Below are 22,863 nucleotides of genomic sequence, written 5' to 3'. Positions count from 1 at the left end.
TTGGAAGTCAGCGTTATTTAAATCCACTTAATTATGTGAACCTGTGTTCATTAAGCAGAGTGAAAACAGTGATATGTTTATAACATTGATATGTTTATATCACTGATATGTTTATATCACTGATATGTTTATAACACTGATATGTTTATAACACTGATATGTTTATAACACTGAGATTTTGAGTTCGATTTCGCACGCGAGTTTTTCATTTTTTTCTCATCAATACATCGCATGACTAAAAAAAACAGTCGTGTAGCTATAACAACTGATGACAACTATGTGGTAGTCGTGTAGCCATAACAACTGATGACAAGTGTAATTATCTGGTAGTTGTGTAGCTATAACAACTGATGACAACTGTAATTATCTGGTAGTTGTGTAGCTATAACAACTGATGACAACTGTAATTATCTGGTAGTTGTGTAGCTATAACAACTGATGACAACTGTAATTATCTGGTAGTTGTGTAGCTGTAACAACTGATGACAACTATGTGGTAGTCGTGTAGCCATAACAACTGATGACAAGTGTAATTATCTGGTAGTTGTGTAGCTATAACAACTGATGACAACTGTAATTATCTGGTAGTTGTGTAGCTATAACAACTGATGACAACTGTAATTATCTGGTAGTTGTGTAGCTATAACAACTGATGACAACTGTAATTATCTGGTAGTTGTGTAGCTATAACAACTGATGACAACTGTAATTATCTGGTAGTTGTGTAGCTGTAACAACTGATGACAACTATGTGGTAGTCGTGTAGCCATAACAACTGATGACAAGTGTAATTATCTGGTAGTTGTGTAGCTATAACAACTGATGACAACTGTAATTATCTGGTAGTTGTGTAGCTATAACAACTGATGACAACTGTAATTATCTGGTAGTTATGTAGCTATAACAACTGATGACAACTATGTGGTAGTCGTGTAGCCATAACAACTGATGACAAGTGTAATTATCTGGTAGTTGTGTAGCTATAACAACTGATGACAACTGTAATTATCTGGTAGTTGTGTAGCTATAACAACTGATGACAACTGTAATTATCTGGTAGTTGTGTAGCTATAACAACTGATGACAACTGTAATTATCTGGTAGTTGTGTAGCTGTAACAACTGATGACAACTGTAAGTATCTGGTAGTTGTGTAGCTATAACAACTGATGACAAGTGTAATTATCTGGTAGTCATCAGCTTAAAGAAGTCAAAAGTTCCCAGTAATTAAAACAAACTAAACAATGTTACACGTGCATTTGTAAAGGTAGCATATTCTTGAAATCACATTTAACAATAGACGCGTGTATGTAAACATCTATTTACAGGACATAATTAAGGATAGACGCACAAACTTCTATTTTTGCAATTTCGTCTATTGGGAAAACTTGAGGACATTCATTTCGATTCATTTATCTAAAAATATTTTTTTCAAATTACTAGTTGCAAAGGACACAATGTTAAATTTTCCGTGTACACCATCTGGAAATTACATGTTGTGAATAAGCAAATGAAAATTAATTTCAATGTTTGCTTATTAAAACTAATTGTGAAACTATAAACAAACTATTTTAAATCAATTAATTTAACACTTTTACCCAACAGTTATTATGATACAATCTTTAAATTACAAAATTCTGTAAATAATTCGAGTAAACAAGTCATTACTACACGTTTAAGAAATAGCAGGGCCCGGCATGGCCAGGTGGTTAAGTCGTTCGACTCGTAATCCGAGGATCGCGGGTTTGAATCTCGGTCGCACCAAACATGGTCGCCCTTCCAGCCGTGAGGGCGTTATAATGTGACGGCCAATCCCATTATTCATTGGTAAAAAAAGTAGCCCAAGAGTTGGCGGTGGGTGATGATGACTAGCTGCCTTCCCTTTAGTCTTATACTGCTAAATTAGGGACGGCTAGCGCAGATAGCCCTCGTGTAGCTTTGCGCGAAATTCGAAATGTAAAGAAATGGCAGAACTTAACAAGCTAAAACCTCAAGTTCTTCAAATCCGCGTTCTACAAACAGATCGTGACGAATGCCAACCAATAAACATTTATTAGACTTATTTACGGAATGTTGTAAATGGAACTAACAGTCACTTCTATCACTTCCTGCAAGACAGGTTAATGTTTTTTGCTATGAACTGTCGACGTATGTTTTGGAATATATATGGCCGTATTTCGCATCTTTACGCTCTCTATATTACAGTTACTAGGTATATTTTTACTACCTTATAAAATAACGTGTCAAGAAGTATCCCCACCACCTCACAGTATACCATAATTTTACATTATGGAAGCTAACTACGTAAACAATAGGTTTTGGTTTCATTTTTTTGTTATTTTAGTTAAAACGAGCATGATTTAGTCTTAACCAATGTTTATTCCTTGAAACTGTTTCCATACAATGGGTCCCTATTTGTCATTTAAACAAACAAATTTGAGGTATGTGTGATGTTTCATAAGCAATATAAAGGGCTTATATAACCCTATGAAAGATGACAGACCCCGCAAATCTTTAAATTCCGTCCAGACTAGAACGTAACTTTGACAACTTGAAGCTACTATCCAATGCCTTTAACAGACAACATTCTGAACATACATTGACTACTGATATGAAGCAAGTTTTATTCAAACCGCGTCCGGACATTTTCTCCGAGTGACAGGAAATCTCCTAGAATCTCCTGTAATTTGTACCACCTAGAATAATAAATACAATACACAAGTACCCACAAAAATATCTTCAAAACGAAAGACATAGAATTTTCACAAACGTTTTTCACTGACGAACGGATAGCCTATCACAATACCATTAGTAACGTTCGAGAATCGAATCTGAAAATAAATAACCATATACAGTTTACTAAGGCATGAAATTAATATATAACATGGTATTAATTATGTTAGGTGTGAGGTGATGAATTACATCCAAAACTTAATGTCTAATGATTTAAGTGTATCTTAAGCGTATTGTCTAATGACTACAGTTACATCCAAAACCTAATGGCTAATGGGTATAGTTACACCAAAACTTAATGTCTAACGACTACAGTTACATCCAAAACTTAATGTCTAACGACTACAGTTACATCCAAAACTTAATGTCTAACGACTACAGTTACAGTTACATCCAAAACTTAATGGCTAATTGGTGTAGTAACAACCAAAACGTAATCTCTAACGGGTATAGTTACATCCAAAACTTAATGTCTAACGACTACAGTTACAGTTACATCCAAAACTTAATGGCTAATTGGTATAGTAACAACCAAAACGTAATCTCTAACGGGTATAGTTACATCCAATACTTACTGTCTAATGGAAGTAGTTACATCCAAAACTTACTGTCTAATGGATGTAGTTACATCCAAAACTTAATGTCTAACGGGTATAGTTACATCCAATACTTACTGTCTAATGGATGTAGTTACATCCAAAACTTAATGATTGATAAATAAAATTCTACCGAAACGGAACACTTGGTAACTAGAACGACATTTTTGATAACTGGAACTGCGTCAAAAAAGGAACTGTTGACAACTGAAAAGTTGCATCAGAACTCAGTTATTTTGGTCAAGACGAAAGTTTTCTGTTGTAGTTTGAAACTGTATTCATTAATCTCATGTTCATGGACAAGCTCGTGTCAAAATAACCAGTTAGAGAAGCAACGAGAGAAGAACTGTTAGGTTAATTATTTCTTACTGTCTTAACAACATAACATAAGAAAGTGTTTGTTTAAGTTAAATGAAAGCTCTAGGTAATAAAAGCAAAGAAACACATTAAGACCACATAGGAGATGTTCGGTCTTTATTTCAGAATGAAGAATGGCCGATGTGCATCGATAAGCGCTATAAATAAGTTATTAAAAATCCTCGTTAATGAAATACAGTTCTTGTAGAGTGCAACATGGCACTGTGCCTGCTTCGATTCCATTTATAAGAGTATAATAACAGAGGAAGGAAATATTAACCACACGACTTGAAAGATTACAATATATACTTTAACCCGGGACTTTAATTAATAGTTTCAGAACTTGATATCTCCCAATGGCTAAATGGTCTGTAATCTGTTATTTGGTCATGGCCTAGACATTCACTGGGTCTGTTCACGTTTCTAGATATAAATGAGAGATCTGAATAGTGGCATGTTTTATGTTGTTTAGGGTGTCCGAAGATTATGAGACGTAAGAGATGTGCACCTTAAAAGTCCGAGATTGATTGAATTACACCTTCCTAGGACATTGGAGTGACACACGTGGTCTTTAGGAATTTGCTCCGAAAACCTCCTACTCAACTCTCATATGTTTGTCTCCCCCTCCCACTGGCACAGCGGTATGTCTAAGGACTTGCAACGCTAGAAAAACTTTCGATACTCGTGGTGGGCAGAGCAACGGATAGCCCGTTATGTAGGCTTGTTCTTAACTCCAAACAAACAAATCTACGGATTCCGTTTTTCTGAGGACTGTTCAAAGCCCACGTGTACAAAGATAAAATCAGTATCGCTGAACATCTGAAACAACGAATTTGAAACGAGTGTCTGACCATTGAAAATGACACAGATGTGCTTCACAGTGTTCAAATGAAATGTAAACACCGTTTATAAACTTGTATCAAATGAGGACAGCGTATAGAACATATTCTGTACAATTCACTGAAGTGCATCTGGTTCCAGACTTCACAGACATCCTGTTCGATGTCCTGCGAATGAAATTTGTGGATATGATTTATTCTCTTGTCAACGTCACACATCAAGTCAAAGCCATAACGTACGCCAAAGGTTAGATCTCACACCAGTATCATATCATATAGCAAGATCATATCTCATGTTCGCGTCACATTTCATGTCAAGGTCGCATCTCACACTAAGGTTACATATAACGCCAAACTCACGTTTCACTCAGGACAAGGACATTTATTTAACTTCGTAATTAAGTTACTGTTTATATAATTTGTATCGATTTCTCGATTAGTTGATTTATTACATACAAAGTTCAGCGACAAAGACTTTCGATCTTAGTTAGTGCTGCCCTCTGTGGATATTACACCATGAAAAAGTGACATTTCAAACTTTTTCGTAAACAGAGTCATATCCAAAGTCCTAAATGGTATTTATACGTAAAACTGTAAACGAACTCAAACCAGATATAAAAAATTAATGCTGCTTTGAGAGCCATCGATTTTAAACTTAGGTTTCTGGAAACTTTATTGAAATAAATATAAATTAGTTCACTACGCCACCTGGATGAAGTGTTTTACTGAATACGTAGAGTTAAGCAACAATTATGAAATATAGATTACCAACTGGAGCACCCTTCCTGTGGAGGGATGTAATAAAAAAAAATGTTTCTAACAAACGACAGGAAATTATGCTTTTATTTTATTTGTACAATAAAAATACACAAAGGGACCGACACTGAAAATAAAGATATACTTTTAAATATTTCTATAAATACGAAATTAGATGAGGGAACAAACCACCTGTGTTTCATGACAAGAGTCACGTCCAAAACTGAATGTCTGATCACTGAAGTTACGTTCAGAACTGAAAGTCTAATGACTAGAGCTACGTTCAAAACTGAAAGTCTAATTACTAGAGTTACGTACAGAACTGAATGTCTCATGACTATAGCTACGTTCAGAACTGAATGTCTCATGACTATAGCTACGTTCAGAACTGAAAGTTTAAGGACTAGAGCTACGTTCAGAACTGAAAGTCTAATTACTAGAGTTACGTACAGAACTGAAATTTAAGGACTAGAGCTACATTCAGAACTGAATGTCTAATGACTATAACTACGTTCAGAACTGAAAGTTTAAGGACTAGAGCTACGTTCAGAACTGAATGTCTAATGACAAGAGCTACGTTCAGAACTGAATGTCTAATGACAAGAGCTACGTTCAGAACTGAATATCCAATAATTAGCGTTTCACCCCTGATATATCTACTACTTGAATATTTCGACTGAATATCTTTGTCGAATGTATCTCCCTATATCACATGAGATTTGATCCTAAACACGACACTTATTAATGATCCACATTGTGAACATCTTTTATTTGACTCTTCATTCAAACATTCCGTTCTTTATCTTTTCTGAAATATGCTGACCTAAGTTATATTCATTTGTTTTAGTTTTTATGGCTTCTCAACAAAATCATAATGATTGTGACCGCTTCCCAAAAACCCGTAACTTTACTTATATGCTAAAGAACCATATTGTCTAAATGTTTAGTAAAAATCAACTTGATAGACAGTAAATGAACAAGTTTCTAACACAGTGACAGAACTCACTGACTTAACAAACAGATGTCTCATCAGCTGGAAATCTACAAATAGTGATCTATTTTAATACAGTAAAAGTGTCTCAACAGACGGTCATGTACTCTAATACAGTAAAAGTAAGTGTCTTAACAGATGGTGATCTACTCTGATACAGTAAAATTAAGTGTCTCAACAGATGGTGATCTACTCTAATACAGTAAAAGTAAGTGTCTCAACAGATGGTGATCTACTCTAATACAGTAAAAGTAAGTGTCTCAACTGATGGTGATCTACTCTAATACAGTAAAAGTGTCTCAACAGATGGTGATCTACTCTAATACAGTAAAAGTAAGTGTCTCAACAGATGGTGATCTACTCTAATACAGTAAAGATAAGTGTCTCAACAGATGGTGATCTACTCTAATACAGTAAAAGTAAGTGTCTTAACAGATGGTGATCTACTCTAATACAGTAAAAGTAAGTGTCTCAACAGATGGTGATCTACTCTAATACAGTAAAGTGTCTTACCAGATGGTGACCTACTCTAATACAGTAAAAGTAAGTGTCTCAACAGATGGTGATCTACTCTAATACAGTAAAAGTGTCTCAACAGATGGTGACCTACTCTAATACAGTGAAAGTAAGTATCTCAACAGATGGTGATCTACTCTAATACAGTAAAAGTAAGTGTCTCAACAGATGGTGATCTACTCTAATACAGTAAAGTGTCTTACCAGATGGCGATTTATTGTAATACAGTAAAGATAAGTGTCTCAACAGATGGTGATCTACTCTAATACAGTAAAAGTAAGTGTCTTAACAGATGGTGATCTACTCTAATACAGTAAAAGTAAGAGTCTTATCAGATGGTGATCTACTCTAATACGGTAAGTCTCTCAACAGATGGTTATCTACTCTAATACAGTAAAAGTAAGTGTCTCAACAGTTGGTGATCTACTCTACTACAGTAAAAGTAAGTGTCTCAACAGATGGTGATCTACCCTAATACAGTAAAGTGTCTTACCAGATGGTGATTTATTATAATACAGTAAAGATAAGTGTCTTAACAGATGGTGATCTACTCTAATACAGTAAAAGTAAGTGTCTCAACAGATGGTGACCTACTCTAATACAGTAAAGATAAGTGTCTCAACAGATGGTGATCTACTCTAATACAGTAAAAGTAAGTGTCTTAACAGATGGTGATCTACTCTAATACAGTAAAGATAAGTGTCTCAACAGATGGTGATCTACTCTAATACAGTAAAAGTAAGTGTCTTAACAGATGGTGATCTACTCTAATACAGTAAAGATAAGTGTCTCAACAGATGGTGATCTACTCTAATACAGTAAAAGTAAGTGTCTTAACAGATGGTGATCTACTCTAATACAGTAAAAGTAAGTGTCTCAACAGATGGTGATCTACTCTAATACAGTAAAAGTAAGTGTCTCAACAGATGGTGATCTACTCTAATAAGTAAAAGTAAGTGTCTTAACAGATGGTGATCTACTCTAATACAGTAAAAGTAAGTGTCTCACCAGATGGTGATCTACTCTAATACAGTAAAAGTAAGTGTCTCAACAGATGGTGATCTACTCTACTACAGTAAAAGTAAGTGTCTCAACAGATGGTGATCTACTCTAATACAGTAAAGTGTCTTACCAGATGGTGATTTATTATAATACAGTAAAGATAAGTGTCTTAACAGACGGTGATCTACTCTAATACAGTAAAAGTAAGTGTCTCAACAGATGGTGATCTACTCTAATACAGTAAAAGTAAGTGTCTCAACAGATGGTGATCTACTTTAATACAGTAAAGTGTCTTACCAGATGGTGATTTATTATAATACAGTAAAGATAAGTGTCTTAACAGACGGTGATCTACTCTAATACAGTAAAAGTAAGTGTCTCAACAGATGGTGATTTACTCTAATACAGTAAAAGTAAGTGTCTCAACAGATGGTGATCTACTCTAATACAGTAAAAGTAAGAGTCTCAACAGATGGTGATCTACTCTAATACAGTAAAAGTAAGTGTCTCAACAGATGGTTATCTACTCCAATACAGTAAAAGCGTCTCAACAGATGGTGATCTACTGTAATACAGTAAAGGTAAGTGTCTCAATATATGGGGATCTAGTATAATACAGTAAACGTGTCTAAACAACTGTTGTATCATCATTTGGCCAGTAGTTAGTGAGCCTGCATAGCAGATATATTATCAAAAAGACAACCCGTGAGATTAATTGTTTATGTTTTTTTCATAGCGGCACTCTTTGATGGGAGTTCATCATTCGTGTTTTTACAAAGTATCTATCCATAATATATACTTCTAGAATTCATTAAAGCTATGCTTCTTTTCAAAAATGAATTTCAAACCTCGTTTGTACATACTTAACTCGAAATAAATGTGAATGAACATTTTGTTGTGAGACATAGTTTGTTCCACTAATACGAAAGATAAATATTGTTCTATTGGTTGTGTTTAACTACAATAAACAAGGCCTGACAAATGTAACCTATATCCTATGTTATAGCATCTGTTTCTGTCATAGTCCTATATTTTTTAATTAGAATGTTATTTGCAGAATACGTAGTCTAAGTAATTCAACTTTAAGTTTTCGCAAGGACAGAAAATAATACAAAATAGCTATTTTGTAAAACAGTATATATTAAGTGTAACACTATTCTAGAATAATATTAAATTGGTAAAACCCAGTAATCTTGTTGTTATTGGTCGTTTGAAGACGTTCTTTATATTATTATATTATATTATATTATATTATATTATATTATATTATATTATATTATATTATATTATATTATATTATTATATTATATTATATTATATTATATTATATTATATTATATTATATTATATTATATTATATTATATTATATTATATTATATTATATTATATTATATTCTATTCTATTCTATTCTATTCTATTCTATTCTATTCTATTCTATTCTATTCTATTCTATTCTATTCTATTCTATTCTATTATATTATATTATATTATATTATATTATATTATATTATATTATATTATATTATATTATATTATATTATATTATTTATTTCAAGTTTATGAATATTTTGTTATTTACAGATAACTTTACCTAACATCACCCCTTTCCCAAAATGAAATGTGGTTATTAATCAAAATCAACCACAGATATTTCTTCACTCCGTCTTGTACGAACTTTGGATATATTTTTTTATGTTTATATATTTATCTCTCTTATTTTACTGCTGTGTGGATGAATGCTAGAAAAAATGAATTCAATTTTACGCCAGTTTCTTTTGCACAATTCTGTGAAGAATGGGAGAAAATCTCCACATAACTGCACTGTTTAACATCTTTTCATATGACTTACACTATTATAGAACTTTCGTTTATTAAGCAAAGACAGTGCTTTGCGAAAATAACGTATATGTTAGAAGACTTTAAAAACGGATTTATTGAATAGGATTGATACAGTAGTTTTAAAAGGTTTATAGCATATTACAGATGTTGTTAAATTTGATAAATATACATCGGTAACTCATTTTGATAGAAACTTCCAGAAAGCCCAAGATGAAATCTCGTTTTCTTTTTCAAGTTATCTGAGTTTCAAGAAAGAATACTTTTTCTCAATTGGCTACCTCTTTCACGTGTTCGAACCTTGCGGAATTTCGTGATAAGACCTTTCTTCCTTTTTTTTCGAATGGTTAGTTCTATCTCGAGGAGAAAGCTTGTCGAATTTCATTTACTGGCGCGAATATTTTTATCAAGTGTACATCAGTTTATCTCGAGTGTTAATAATACAAAACAGGTCACTAAACGTGTTTTTTTATTATAAACTTCAAAGTAGGTTCTACGTTTTAAAGGAACGGAATTCTTTTAAAGCCAAGAGAAACTTCAAGATAAATCAAATAATCAAGAACTGGTCCTTTAAACGTCAGCCACCATCTTGTACAAATTCCCCACCCCCTCAGAACGTGAGTAAAAACTCACATACGCCATTTTCTCAAGCTTTTATTTTGTTTTCTAAATACACGTGAACCAAATTCCTCGTGGATCACGGCGCTTTTACTTTCTAAGTAACACAGAGAAATTAAACAAAATTATTATAATCAACACAGCTAACACCATCCATTACTGCTGTGACTCACTGTTCATTCTACACAGAAAACGGGTGCTTTCACACAGTCTACAGTCATCACAGAGTGCCGTAACGAATAAAGACAAAATTACCCAATACGATACGTTGACGCTACCGGTAGTGAACGACATAAAACAATATAAAAACAAGTGAGGAATTCGAATTTTTATCTTTTGTGTTTTTAGGTTCATATAAAAATTACAATCATAAACAACAAAAACAAGAATGACATGTTTTGGCACATTCACAAAGACAATCTTTATCGTACGTGTCACCTAAGTAGTTTCGATAATACCCCACTATCACAGCGAAAAGTCTTTCAATTTAAAATTCTAAACTCAAAAGTTCAGTTCTCGTTGGTGGGCACAGCAGATAGCCCAACGTAGCTTTGCTAGCATAGCCCTGATGATAGTAACTATGTTGGGCCCGGCATGGCCAGGTGGTTAAGGCACTCGACTCGTAATCCGATGGTCGCGGGTTCGAATCCCCGTCACACCAAACATGCTCGCCCTTTATGCCGTGGGGGCGTTATAATGTAACGGTCAATCCCACTTGGTAAAAGAGTAGCCCAAGAGTTGGCGGTGGGTGGTGATGACTAGCTGTCTCCTCTATAGTCTTACACTGCAAAATTAGGAACGGTTAACACAGATAACCCTCGTGTCGCTTGCGCGAATTTCAAAAACAAAAACAAAACAAGTAACTATGTTATCGGAACCAGTTGTCTGAAATATTTAACATAAATTTTATCTCTCATTCTGCCAAAAAAAAACAACAAAAGTCACATTTTATTAACTATTAGTTCTTTATATCCTGTAAAGTCTGATACAAAGTAATAGATCCAATGGTTATCATTGAATCTTAACTATGAGTAGCGGAGATATGGTGTGTTGTGCTCGAGCGACTTTTAAAATTGAAGTGTTCATTAAAAGAAACGTCGAATTACTTAGGGTTACAGTAACTCATGCTTGTCTATAAAGGTGAAATTCAGTGACGTAACAAATCCTACAGAGTCATCACTTACCATCTCAGGAATAGTTCTAACAAATAAAATGTAACTTATATTACCAGCATGATTTAGGCCTAGAAAGATCCATCTATTCTAATTATTATCACATTCTATGGTAAAATAAAACATAAATAATATCATAAAATAATATTAAGGGAGTTATTTATTAAAAATTATTAGAAATTTGTTTCAATATGGAACAGCTGTTTCAATTTTGTATATAATATTAAAAATTTATAACGCAGTTTCTGATGTTCAAATTGTGAAATTCTTGGTCATTTTGTTACTCTGTATTTATTTATGTTTTTATTACTTATGGATGGTGTAAATAATGACACTTGAGTCACGAAAAGTGCTTTAACAAACACGTGCTTATGTTTTAAAAGTGAAATATCTCCAGACTAAAGACTGTGTCACAACAGAATTCGGTTTCGTAGGACCATTGTCAATCATGGTCATCCGACTACTCCAGACTAAAGACTGTGTCACAACAGAATTCGGTTTCGTAGGACCATTGTCAATCATGGTCATCCGACTACAATTCAAAACGTACCAACCGCAGTCAAATAGCAAAACACTTACAGCTACGTTGTAATGTTACATGTGGGTCACACAGTAATTTTAAACGTAGATCCAATGTAAACATTTAGAGAACGCCTCCGAATTCTCTACCCAAACTATACATATTGATTCTGCATAGGGGGCCACACAAGGCTACCTCCTTCCTCTTTCACAATCATAACTGAAACCGCTGCGGGCAACTAATGAATAAAAACCTTGGTTATCACCGATTTAATATCGAGTATCACTGAAGCAGACATATATATATATGTATACTCATGCCTGGACAATTTTTCGTACTACGAAACATTAAGGGCATGCGGTGATTTTTTAGGCCTAAATGTAAGAACTGTATTAAACGAAATTTCATTTTAAATTTTATTAAATTTAAATTTTATTTGGTATTGCTACCTGAGAGTACGAATATTTTCCATCCAAGGGGCTCTTACAAACCGTTCTCAAAAGCAATTTATTTTCATTGGCATCGCACTGCCAATTAAATGTCAAAAATATAAAGATGTAGTTCTGATACAATCCGTTTCACCACGATTTGGTTTTTTTTTTTTTTTTGTTAATTTCGCACAAAGCTACTCGTGGGCTATCTGCGCTAGCCGTCCCTAATTTAGCAGTGTAAGACTAGAGGGAAGGCAGCTAGTCATCACCACCCACCACCAACTCTTGGGCTACTCTTTTACCAACGAATAGTGAGAATGACCATCACATTATAACGCACCCACGGCTGAAATGGCGAGCATGTTTGGTGTGACAGAGATTCGAACCCGTGACCCTCGGATTACGAGCCGAACGCCTTAGCCCACCTGGCCATGCCGGGCCTGTACAAAGTTAAAAGTTATTAAAGAAATGTATACAGTCTTACATGACTTTAACATATCTACAGTCTTGCATGACTTTAACATGTCTACAGTCTTACATGACTTTAACATGTCTACAGTCTTACATGACTTTAACATATCTACAGTCTTGCATGACTTTAACATGTCTACAGTCTTACATGACTTTAACATATCTACAGTCTTGCATGACTTTAACATGACTACAGTGTTACATGATTTCAACATGTCTACAGTCTTACATGACTTTAACATATCTACAGTCTTGCATGACTTTAACATGCCTACAGTCTTACATGACTTTAACATATCTACAGTCTTATATGACTTTAACATGTGTACAGTATTGCATGACTTTAACATGTCTGCAGTCTTACATGACTTTAACATGTGTACAGTCTTGCATGACTTTAACATGCCTACAGTCTTATATGAGTTTAACATGTCTACAGTCTTACATGACTTTAACATATCTACAGTCTTGCATGACTTTAACATGTCTACAGTCTTACATGACTTTAACATGTCTACAGTCTTACATGACTTTAACATATCTACAGTCTTGCATGACTTTAACATGTCTACAGTCTTACATGACTTTAACATATCTACAGTCTTGCATGACTTTAACATGACTACAGTGTTACATGATTTCAACATGTCTACAGTCTTACATGACTTTAACATATCTACAGTCTTGCATGACTTTAACATGCCTACAGTCTTACATGACTTTAACATATCTACAGTCTTATATGACTTTAACATGTGTACAGTATTGCATGACTTTAACATGTCTGCAGTCTTACATGACTTTAACATGTGTACAGTCTTGCATGACTTTAACATGCCTACAGTCTTATATGAGTTTAACATGTCTACAGTCTTACATGACTTTAACATATCTACAGTCTTGCATGACTTTAACATGCCTACAGTCTTACATGACTTTAACATATCTACAGTCTTATATGACTTTAACATGTGTACAGTATTGCATGACTTTAACATGTCTGCAGTCTTACATGACTTTAACATGTGTACAGTCTTGCATGACTTTAACATGCCTACAGTCTTATATGAGTTTAACATGTCTACAGTCTTACATGACTTTAACATGCCTACAGTCTTACATGACTTTAACATGTCTATCAAATCTTGTTCTTTTCTTTCAAATTTCACCAAGTTTCGGAGTTCATACCGAAACTGTCATGTTATATATTTGCCTGTACACATGAACTTTACAGCCTGGTGGTTACTTTTAGAACAAAACATACATTTACTAATTCCCATTAAAATTTGAAAAAGTCGAAATATTTCAGTAACATATGTATATATGTAATATTTCAGTAACATATGTATGTATGTAATATTTCAGTAACATATGTATGTATGTAATATATGTATGTATGTAATATATGTATGTATGTAACATGTATGTATGTAATATATGTATGTAACATTTGTATGTAAGTAATATATGTATGTATGTAACATATGTATGTAATCTACTTCAGACATCAACTTCAAATGTACTTGGCCCGGCATGGCCAGGGGGGTAAGACAGTCAACTCGTAATCTGATGGTCGCGGGTTCGAATCCCCCTCTCACCAAACATTCTCACCCTTTCAGCCGTGGGGGCGTTATAATGTAACGGTCAATCCAACTATTCGTTTGTAAAAGAGCAGTTCAAGAGTTGGCGGCGGGTGTTGATGACCACTTGCCTTCTATCTAGTCTTACACTCCTAAATTATGAACGGCTAGCAAAGATAGCCCTCGTGTAGCTTTGGGCGAAATTCCAAACAAAACCATGCACTTTAACAGCAACAATTTTAACGTGTCGCTTTTACGTTCAAAACAAGCGAATACATAGCAATAAGCACGTTCTTTATCGACTTTCAGGATTGTAAATCACAATACATAACAGCAGATTTAACCTTGTTAACAAAGATCAGGATAGAAATGCCTCAAAACTGACATACACTTTGTACCGACGAAGTTTCCAGATATTTTCTTTATATTTCCAGTAAGGAAGAATTGGATTATTTTATTCTGTGAACGCAAACCAAGTTAGGTAATTAATTATTCATTGTTGAAGATAAGATAATGTCGTTGTCTGTGAAAGATATACTTTCCATTGTTTAATATTTGACAAATTTTAAGCATGTTTATCATTTTTCAGGAGGAATGGATGTTACTAGGGGCCGTTTATAAATCTTTCTTATGTAGACACATTTGGCATTTCGAGCTGTCAAATTGAAATTATTACTGGGTTAGTTTAATAGTAGACCCTGGGTTGATTGATTAGACGATTTTCTAAAAAAAAGTACCTGATGACAAACCCCACACCAGTGACAAATAGGTTCTCTTCACGGATTGCTTTCAATAACATTAAAAAAACAAGAGAGTATTAATCCAAACTCTGGTGCGTTCACTGCAGGACAAGAAGACAGAAAGTGGATCTAGTATTAAAAATTCCCGGTAAGTGTACAATTCGCTTTAAAACGGATGATTTGTTAGTGTGCCACACGGTACAACAAACCTCCGTTTTTACCTAATCCTTCGACAGTTTTAATAGAAATCATTGTATTGTGCGAGATTTAAAATGAATTTATCGGATATTCCTTATATAACAGTTAAGAGACACTTTGGCAAATATCATGGCTTCCTTACTTTTGTTTCCAAACTTGGCTAGGTGGTTAGGTTGCTCGCCTCGTAATCTGACAGTTCAAATCCCCGTCATACCAAACATGTTCGCCCTATCAGCTGTGGGGGCGTTATAATGTGACGGCCAGTCTCACTATTCGTTGGTAAAAGAGTAGCCCAACAGTTGGTGGTGAGTGCTGTTTCACTAGCTGCCTTCCCTCTAACTGTTAGTTCAAAATAAGGGATGGCTGGAGCAGATAGCCCTCGTGCAGCTTTGTGCAAAATTCAATAAATAAACAAATAATCAAACCTATGTTTACGAGGTCAAACTGAAATCACTAGGCCTAACACGTACCTCTTATAATCGCAGCTAATTCTTCCGGAAGTAAAGAAGCCGAAGTCGAACCGGACTTCACCGAACCGATTCCAAACGTCACTGTGTCAGTTGGGAGAGATGTTAAGCTAGCCTGCGTTGTGGAGAACTTAGGGTCGTACAGGGTATGTGCAATATTGTATTTATTTTTCTTATACGATTTCTTGTACAGCCATTGTCACTTATGGTGAATTTTTCGAATTATAATACTTCACCATGTAGTGCAAGCTGCGGAGTTTTACTAAAAACATTTTATGTTATTACACAGGGCAAAGTTTACATCAATTTATTTCTAAGTTCAGTTACTGTTAGCTCTAAACTTGCACAATTAGACGGCTAAAGAAAATAGCAAAGTAAATACAATCACTAATATAATAATACGTTTCTTTAAAACTTTACTTTCATTATTTTTATTTATGTTCCTTGTATTTCATTAACACTGAACCAAGTCTTTGGAGATACAAAGTCTATCTGGTAGTATTATCGACGTCTCAGGTTCCTTGCACTTGAAACCACTTCCTGTATTGTTCAATTTTGATGGTTGATGTCTCATCCCTGATGGTTGATGCCTGTCTGATGGCTGATGTTTGATTGCTGATACTTGATGTTTGATGGCTATCGTTTGATATAGAATGGCTGATCTAGATGTTTGATATCTAAAGGCTAGTATTAATCACTATTGGCCAACATTGTAATTTTCGTTGTAACAAGGATTTGCGATGGACAATCTTAGACTCCACAATGTAACAAACTTTTCACTGTACGTGACCATTGTCTTCCGAAGTCACATTTATGTCGACCAAAGGCATTATCATTTACTGGAACTACATCTGTAAACTTGGCAGGTACGTGGTCCAGTTTCTTCCATCATATTCCTTTTTTATATTAAAAGTAAACGTTTAATTTCGAATTGTGGCAAAATGTGTGTGAGTTTTTGTCAACTTCAAATATTTTATTGTAAGGTTATTTTGGGTTGGAAAATATTCAAAAACTACGACCATTACTTTGAACCTGCGCGTTTTCCAGATTGATTTAGAGTGTGGTCCAGGAATCCACTGTTGTCCATGGAATGAGTTTCCCAATTTCTTCTGGGACATATTTCTAACCTTGGCTGCATTACATTGTGATGTCCCCCGCTAGTACAGCGGTAAGTCTACGGATTTACAACGCTAAAATCTAGGGTTCGATTCCCCTCGGTGGGCTTAGCAGATAGTCTAATGTGGCTTTATTATAAGAAAAACACCCATTACATTGTGGAACTGTAATGAATTTATTTTTAGACAAATCCACAGGTGCTGAAAATGTCCTTCGCTGCGTCACAGATCACTTCTACAGCGTCATACCACTGTGTTGGCTAAACGAATCGCTTATCCAAGATATGATTAACCTTTTGTCGTACATCGCTGTTAAAACTATACACATTCTTGGTTAGATTCCTGCTTATAACAAGTCGTGTAACGTAGATTTCACATTCCGTGGATTTCAGATTTTCAAATCAAAACACTACAATACGTGTACTGTCTAAATAGTGTGTCAGTGTAATATAACAGTACTGTGTGTGTCAAAATATCTGGTTTGAAGCGACTTCAATGGACAACGAAAGAAACTTTATTATAAATTTATTATGTAACGAAACGGTTATCATCACATAATATTGTTGAAATGTTGTACAATTTTATCATTTTCTTTCACGATTCATTCAAGCCGTTTCCAAACTTTTATTTTGTAGAAAGTGGGTTCGCCATCGTCACAATAGCATCCAGTGTCTGTATTGTGTGTGACACAGAAAGGCATAGAAGTACATGTGATAACAATGTTTAGTTAGTCTAAACACTAAGCGTCTCTAACATATAGCGATCCTAAGCTAGAATGGGAAGTTTCTTAGAGTACGAAGTTTTCACGGTTTATTTTTCTTTTGTTTGACTGTTTTTATACCTCATATTTTTATTATATTTGATTTAAGTATGTAGAATTCAATATGTTTCAAGAACAGAGCCGTACATAAGAGAGACAATTCTTAAATGAAACAACGTAATGTGAATATTCGTCAGGTTGTGTTTTCTTTCAACCATTTCGTTTCTGATGTGTTTCCACCGCCCACCAGAAATCGAGAAACAGTTCACAAAACAACAACAACAACAGAGATATGGAATCCGATACAAGCATTCTGTGAAATACCTTATTTAAAGTTACAGTTTGTTTGTTTGTTTCACTATTTGAGCTGCAAGTTGTTTTTTATTTCACTATTTAGAGCTACAGTTTGTTTGTTTCACTACAAAAACCTACAGTTATAGTATCGTTCTTAATAAGACTATAAAGGTCATTAACCCTCTGTGTTATAGTATCGTTCTTAATCAGAGTATAAAGGTCATTAACCCTCTGTGTTATAGTATCGTTCTTAATCAGAGTATAAAGGTCATTAACCCTCTGTGTTATAGTATCGTTCTCAATCAGAGTATAAAGGTCATTAACCCTCTGTGTTATAGTATCGTTCTTAATCAGAGTATAAAGGTCATTAACCCTCTGTGTTATAGTATCCTTCTTAATAAGACTACAAAGGTCCTTAACCCTCTGTGTTATAGTATCCTTCTTAATCAGAGTATAAAGGTCATTAACCCTCTGTGTTATAGTATCGTTCTTAATAAGACTATAAAGGTCATTAACCCTATGTGTTATAGTATCGTCCTTAATAAGACTATAAAGGTCATTAACCCTCTGTGTTATAGTATCGTCCTTAATAAGACCATAAAGGTCCTTAACCCTCTGTGTTATAGTATCCTTCTTAATCAGAGTATAAAGGTCATTAACACTCTGTGTTATAGTATCGTTCTTAATAAGACTATAAAGGTCATTAACCCTCTGTGTTATAGTATCGTTCTCAATCAGAGTATAAAGGTCATTAACCCTCTGTGTTATAGTATCCTTCTTAATAAGACTATAAAGGTCATTAACCCTCTGTGTTATAGTATCGTCCTTAATAAGACTATAAAGGTCATTAACCCTATGTGTTATAGTATCGTCCTTAATAAGACTATAAAGGTCATTAACCCTCTGTGTTATAGTATCGTCCTTAATAAGACCATAAAGGTCCTTAACCCTCTGTGTTATAGTATCCTTCTTAATCAGAGTATAAAGGTCATTAACACTCTGTGTTATAGTATCGTTCTTAATAAGACTATAAAGGTCATTAACCCTCTGTGTTATAGTATCGTTCTCAATCAGAGTATAAAGGTCATTAACCCTCTGTGTTATAGTATCGTTCTTAATCAGAGTATAAAGGTCATTAACCCTCTGTGTTATAGTATCCTTCTTAATAAGACTATAAAGGTCATTAACCCTCTGTGTTATAGTATTGTTCTTAATCAGAGCATAAAAGACATTAAACTGAACATATTTTCGACCCATCAGATCGCATGGATCCACACTGACCGCTACACTCTACTGACCTTACAAAACAGGGTCATCACCAGGAATCCTAGATTCAGCATCACCCACAATGGTCATCGCACGTGGACGCTGCACATCAGGGAAGTGGAAGAAAGAGACAGTGGAGAATACATGTGCCAAATTAACACTTCTCCAATGAAGAGCCAGAGTGGATTTATCAGTGTTGTAGGTAGGTAAACACGAAACAAATATATTATATATGTTCATATATATATATCGCATATCTATTACTTGTATTCAAGTAATAACATTCTCTGATGAAGGTCCTAACAAAGAAATGTACATTTTACCAAACACTAACAAGGTAAATGAATTATTACTTTTTAACTTAGACAACTTTATCCTGCTAATTATAATACAACATTTCTAAACATAATGACTTCCCAACAGAGGAAAGACGCGCCGTCTATTTCGTGTGTTCGTTTGTTGTTGTTTTATAGAAGAGAAAGCTGAATGGAAGAGCTTCATCATAACGTTATTCAACAACCTTGATTTTCTGTTATCTCAGTCCATACAGCAACCTTTATTGTCGTAAAAGTTATTTTGGGTTCGATTCCTGTCGCAGAAAATGCAAAACAATTTAACAGAGAAAATCTGGTATCCAACTGGCGGTCATTCATTCCATAACTCTGAGATAAACACTCAACGGCGATCCTTGGTTTTAAAAAAGAAGTGGGAGGAAGTGTTGTAGGATGAGTTGTTAAAATATATAGCGAGGTAGCCCTTAAATAACTAACTCAAGATAGGGTTCGATCCCCTCGAGAGAGAGGTTTATATGAAGATTATTGTATACCTAAATGTACTTATCACCGAGTTGTAAAGCGATAAAAAAAAAAAGTTACAAAAATGTAATTTGTTTCATATATGTGTTTTTCTCATCCTTACTTTGTGGTTCAGAAACAGATTTTCAGGTGTAATTTCTTTATATCTACAACTTAGCCCGGTGTAACGATTTCAAATTACCTCCGTTTTCAAGTTACCCCCCGGTAATATGAAATCATTTCAGAGTACTGGGGAACTAACATGAAATCGATTTTAAGCTACCCCCCTTGATTTAAAATTACCCCCTCTTCTAACGGCAAAATGACAAACATAATAATTACTTTTAATATTTGAAGTGCGTGCCGAGTACGTATCTAAGTACATGATAATAAACAAAAGGCCTATTATTTCTTTTATTAAAATTGATGATTTATATAAGATAAAAGGACTCGTCCTGGCCAGACCACAAGGTCTACATACTGTCTTCATTCAATATATTGTAATTTATACATATTATTTTTTGTATATATCTTTATGCGCACTGAAATAAAAATGAGTGATTGATAGCATGAGATACAGAACATGATAAATATTCTAATTTTTTTACATTATTATTAATGTATTAATTTTGTTTACACACACTGAGTGCGATAAGAACGTCTAGCATCTTAACAAACCGTTAAAACGAGTCTATCGGGAAGGGGGTAGTTTGAAATAAAGGGGGGTAAGATGAAATCGATTTCAAACTACCTCCGGGGATAACCTGAAATCGATTACCGGGGGGTAATATTTTCAGAGGGTAGTTTAAAATCGGTACATCGGCATAGCCTCGTGGTTAAGACACCCGATTCGTAATCGGGTCGAGGGTTCTAATCTCTGTCACACCAAACATGCTCGCCCTTTCAGCCGTGGGAGCGTTATAATGTGATGATCAATCCCACTATTCGTTGGTAAAATAGTAGCCCAAGAGCTGACGGTGGGTGGTGATGATTATCTGCCTTCCTTCTAGTCTAACATTGCTAAACTAGGGACGACTAGCGCTGATATCCCTCGTGTAGCTTTGCGCGAAATTCAAAACAAACCAAACCAAATCGAAAACTTATCGCTTCCCACAAGTTTGTAAATTCAATTTCAAAACTCATCGGTTGGGCTGGACAAAAGTGAACAAATAACTACGTAAAAATATCTTTAACATGTTAAAAGATGTTTTTCTCTCGGCACATAATACCTTCCGATGTCTTCAGCCAGAATTTCCATCCTCCAACCAAATGAGCATCTTTTAAATTTCTCTCTCTTACGTTATTTCCAGTCAACGATTGTTTATCTAGATGCCCTTTCTCTGTCTACTCGCTATTAGCAAAACAAATGTTTCGTCTCTAAACCCCATCTTCATCCTCCCAAGTTTTCTTTAATTGATTCAGAAGTAAATTTCATTTTTAAGATTCTAAGAATTGGGTTTCGATACCCGCGATTAGCAGAGCACAGTTAGTCTATTGTGTAGGTTTGTGCTCATTATAACCGAAATGGTACTAGTTCATTTGACCTACTATAACTCCACTTACATATATATACAGGGTGTTTGGAAAGTCACTGTGTACTTGTATATTTATTAACAGACAAAACTGCACAGTGTTTTTTCTGAACACCCTGTACTATGTCAGTATTTTTTATGTCTTACCACAAGATAGGGTGCAATCCTCTGATGGACTGCTAACCCTCTGAAAGGGGTGGGGGGCATCTGTGGCTCATCGTCCAGCCAAACTAATGAGTTCTGAAGACGAAAAACAGATTACGTAGCAACTTGCCAGAAATGAAAATAGACATGAAACTGGAGCTGTAAGTCCAACATTTAAATGAAGTTTAAGGAAAATACAAATATTTACTGGAAATGACACCGTTTGTTGTATTCACTTGTAAAGACTTTAAGGCGTTTTATCCTTACGTTATGAGAGACTAAAGTTACCTCCAAAGATTGAAGGTTATTTATCCTACCATGTGAGAGACTAGAGTCACCTCTAAAGACTGTAAGATTACTTATCCTGCCATTGGGAGACTAGAGTCACCTCTAAAGACTGTAAGATTACTTATCCTACCATTGGGAGACTAGAGTCAGCTCTGAAATCTGTAAGATTACTTATCCTACCATGTGGGAGACTAGAGTCACCTCTAAAGACTGTAAGATTACTTATCCTGCCATGTAGGAGACTAGAGTCACCTCTAAAGACTGTAAGATTACTTATCCTACCATTGGGAGACTAGAGTCACCTCTAAAGACTGTAAGATTACTTATCCTACCATTGGGAGCCTAGAGCACCTCTAAAGACTGTAAGATTACTTATCCTGCCATGTGGGAGACTAGAGTCACCTCTAAAGACTGTAAGATTACTTATTCTACCATTGGGAGACTAGAGTCACTTCTAAAGACTGTACGATTACTTATCCTACTATTGGGAGACTAGAGTCACCTCTAAAGACTGTAAGATTACTTATCCTACTATTGGGAGACTAGAGTCACCTCTAAAGACTGTAAGATTACTTATCCTACCATGTGGGAGACTAGAGTCACCTCTAAAGACTGTAAGATTACTTATCCTACTATTGGGAGACTAGAGTCACCTCTAAAGACTGTAAGATTACTTATACTACCATGTGGGAGACTAGAGTCACCTCTAAAGACTGTAAGATTACTTATCCTACCATGTGGGAGACTAGAGTCACCTCTAAAGACTGTAAGATTACTTATCCTACCATGTGGGAGACTAGAGTCACCTCTAAAGACTGTAAGATTACTTATCCTACTATTGGGAGA

The 22,863-nt window shown here is 34.8% G+C and overlaps 1 protein-coding gene across 2 annotated transcripts in view; it reads left to right on the top strand.

Moving 5' to 3' along the window:
- LOC143242923 (lachesin-like) overlaps positions 1-22,863 on the top strand; it is a 105,387-nt gene that overhangs the window by 45,084 nt on the left and 37,440 nt on the right. For both annotated transcript variants that reach the window (XM_076486534.1, XM_076486536.1), the window contains exons 2-3: positions 15,843-15,970; positions 19,254-19,461. In XM_076486534.1, the coding sequence (XP_076342649.1) occupies positions 15,843-15,970; positions 19,254-19,461 (336 nt within the window). The remainder of the gene's footprint in view (positions 1-15,842; positions 15,971-19,253; positions 19,462-22,863) is intronic.

The sequence above is a fragment of the Tachypleus tridentatus genome, unplaced genomic scaffold (genome assembly GCF_004210375.1).
Source record: "Tachypleus tridentatus isolate NWPU-2018 unplaced genomic scaffold, ASM421037v1 Hic_cluster_2, whole genome shotgun sequence".
Taxonomy (NCBI): Eukaryota; Metazoa; Arthropoda; class Merostomata; order Xiphosura; family Limulidae; genus Tachypleus; species Tachypleus tridentatus.
The sequence above is the reverse complement of the archived record's forward strand: the minus strand, read 5'-3'. Positions and strand labels throughout refer to the sequence as shown.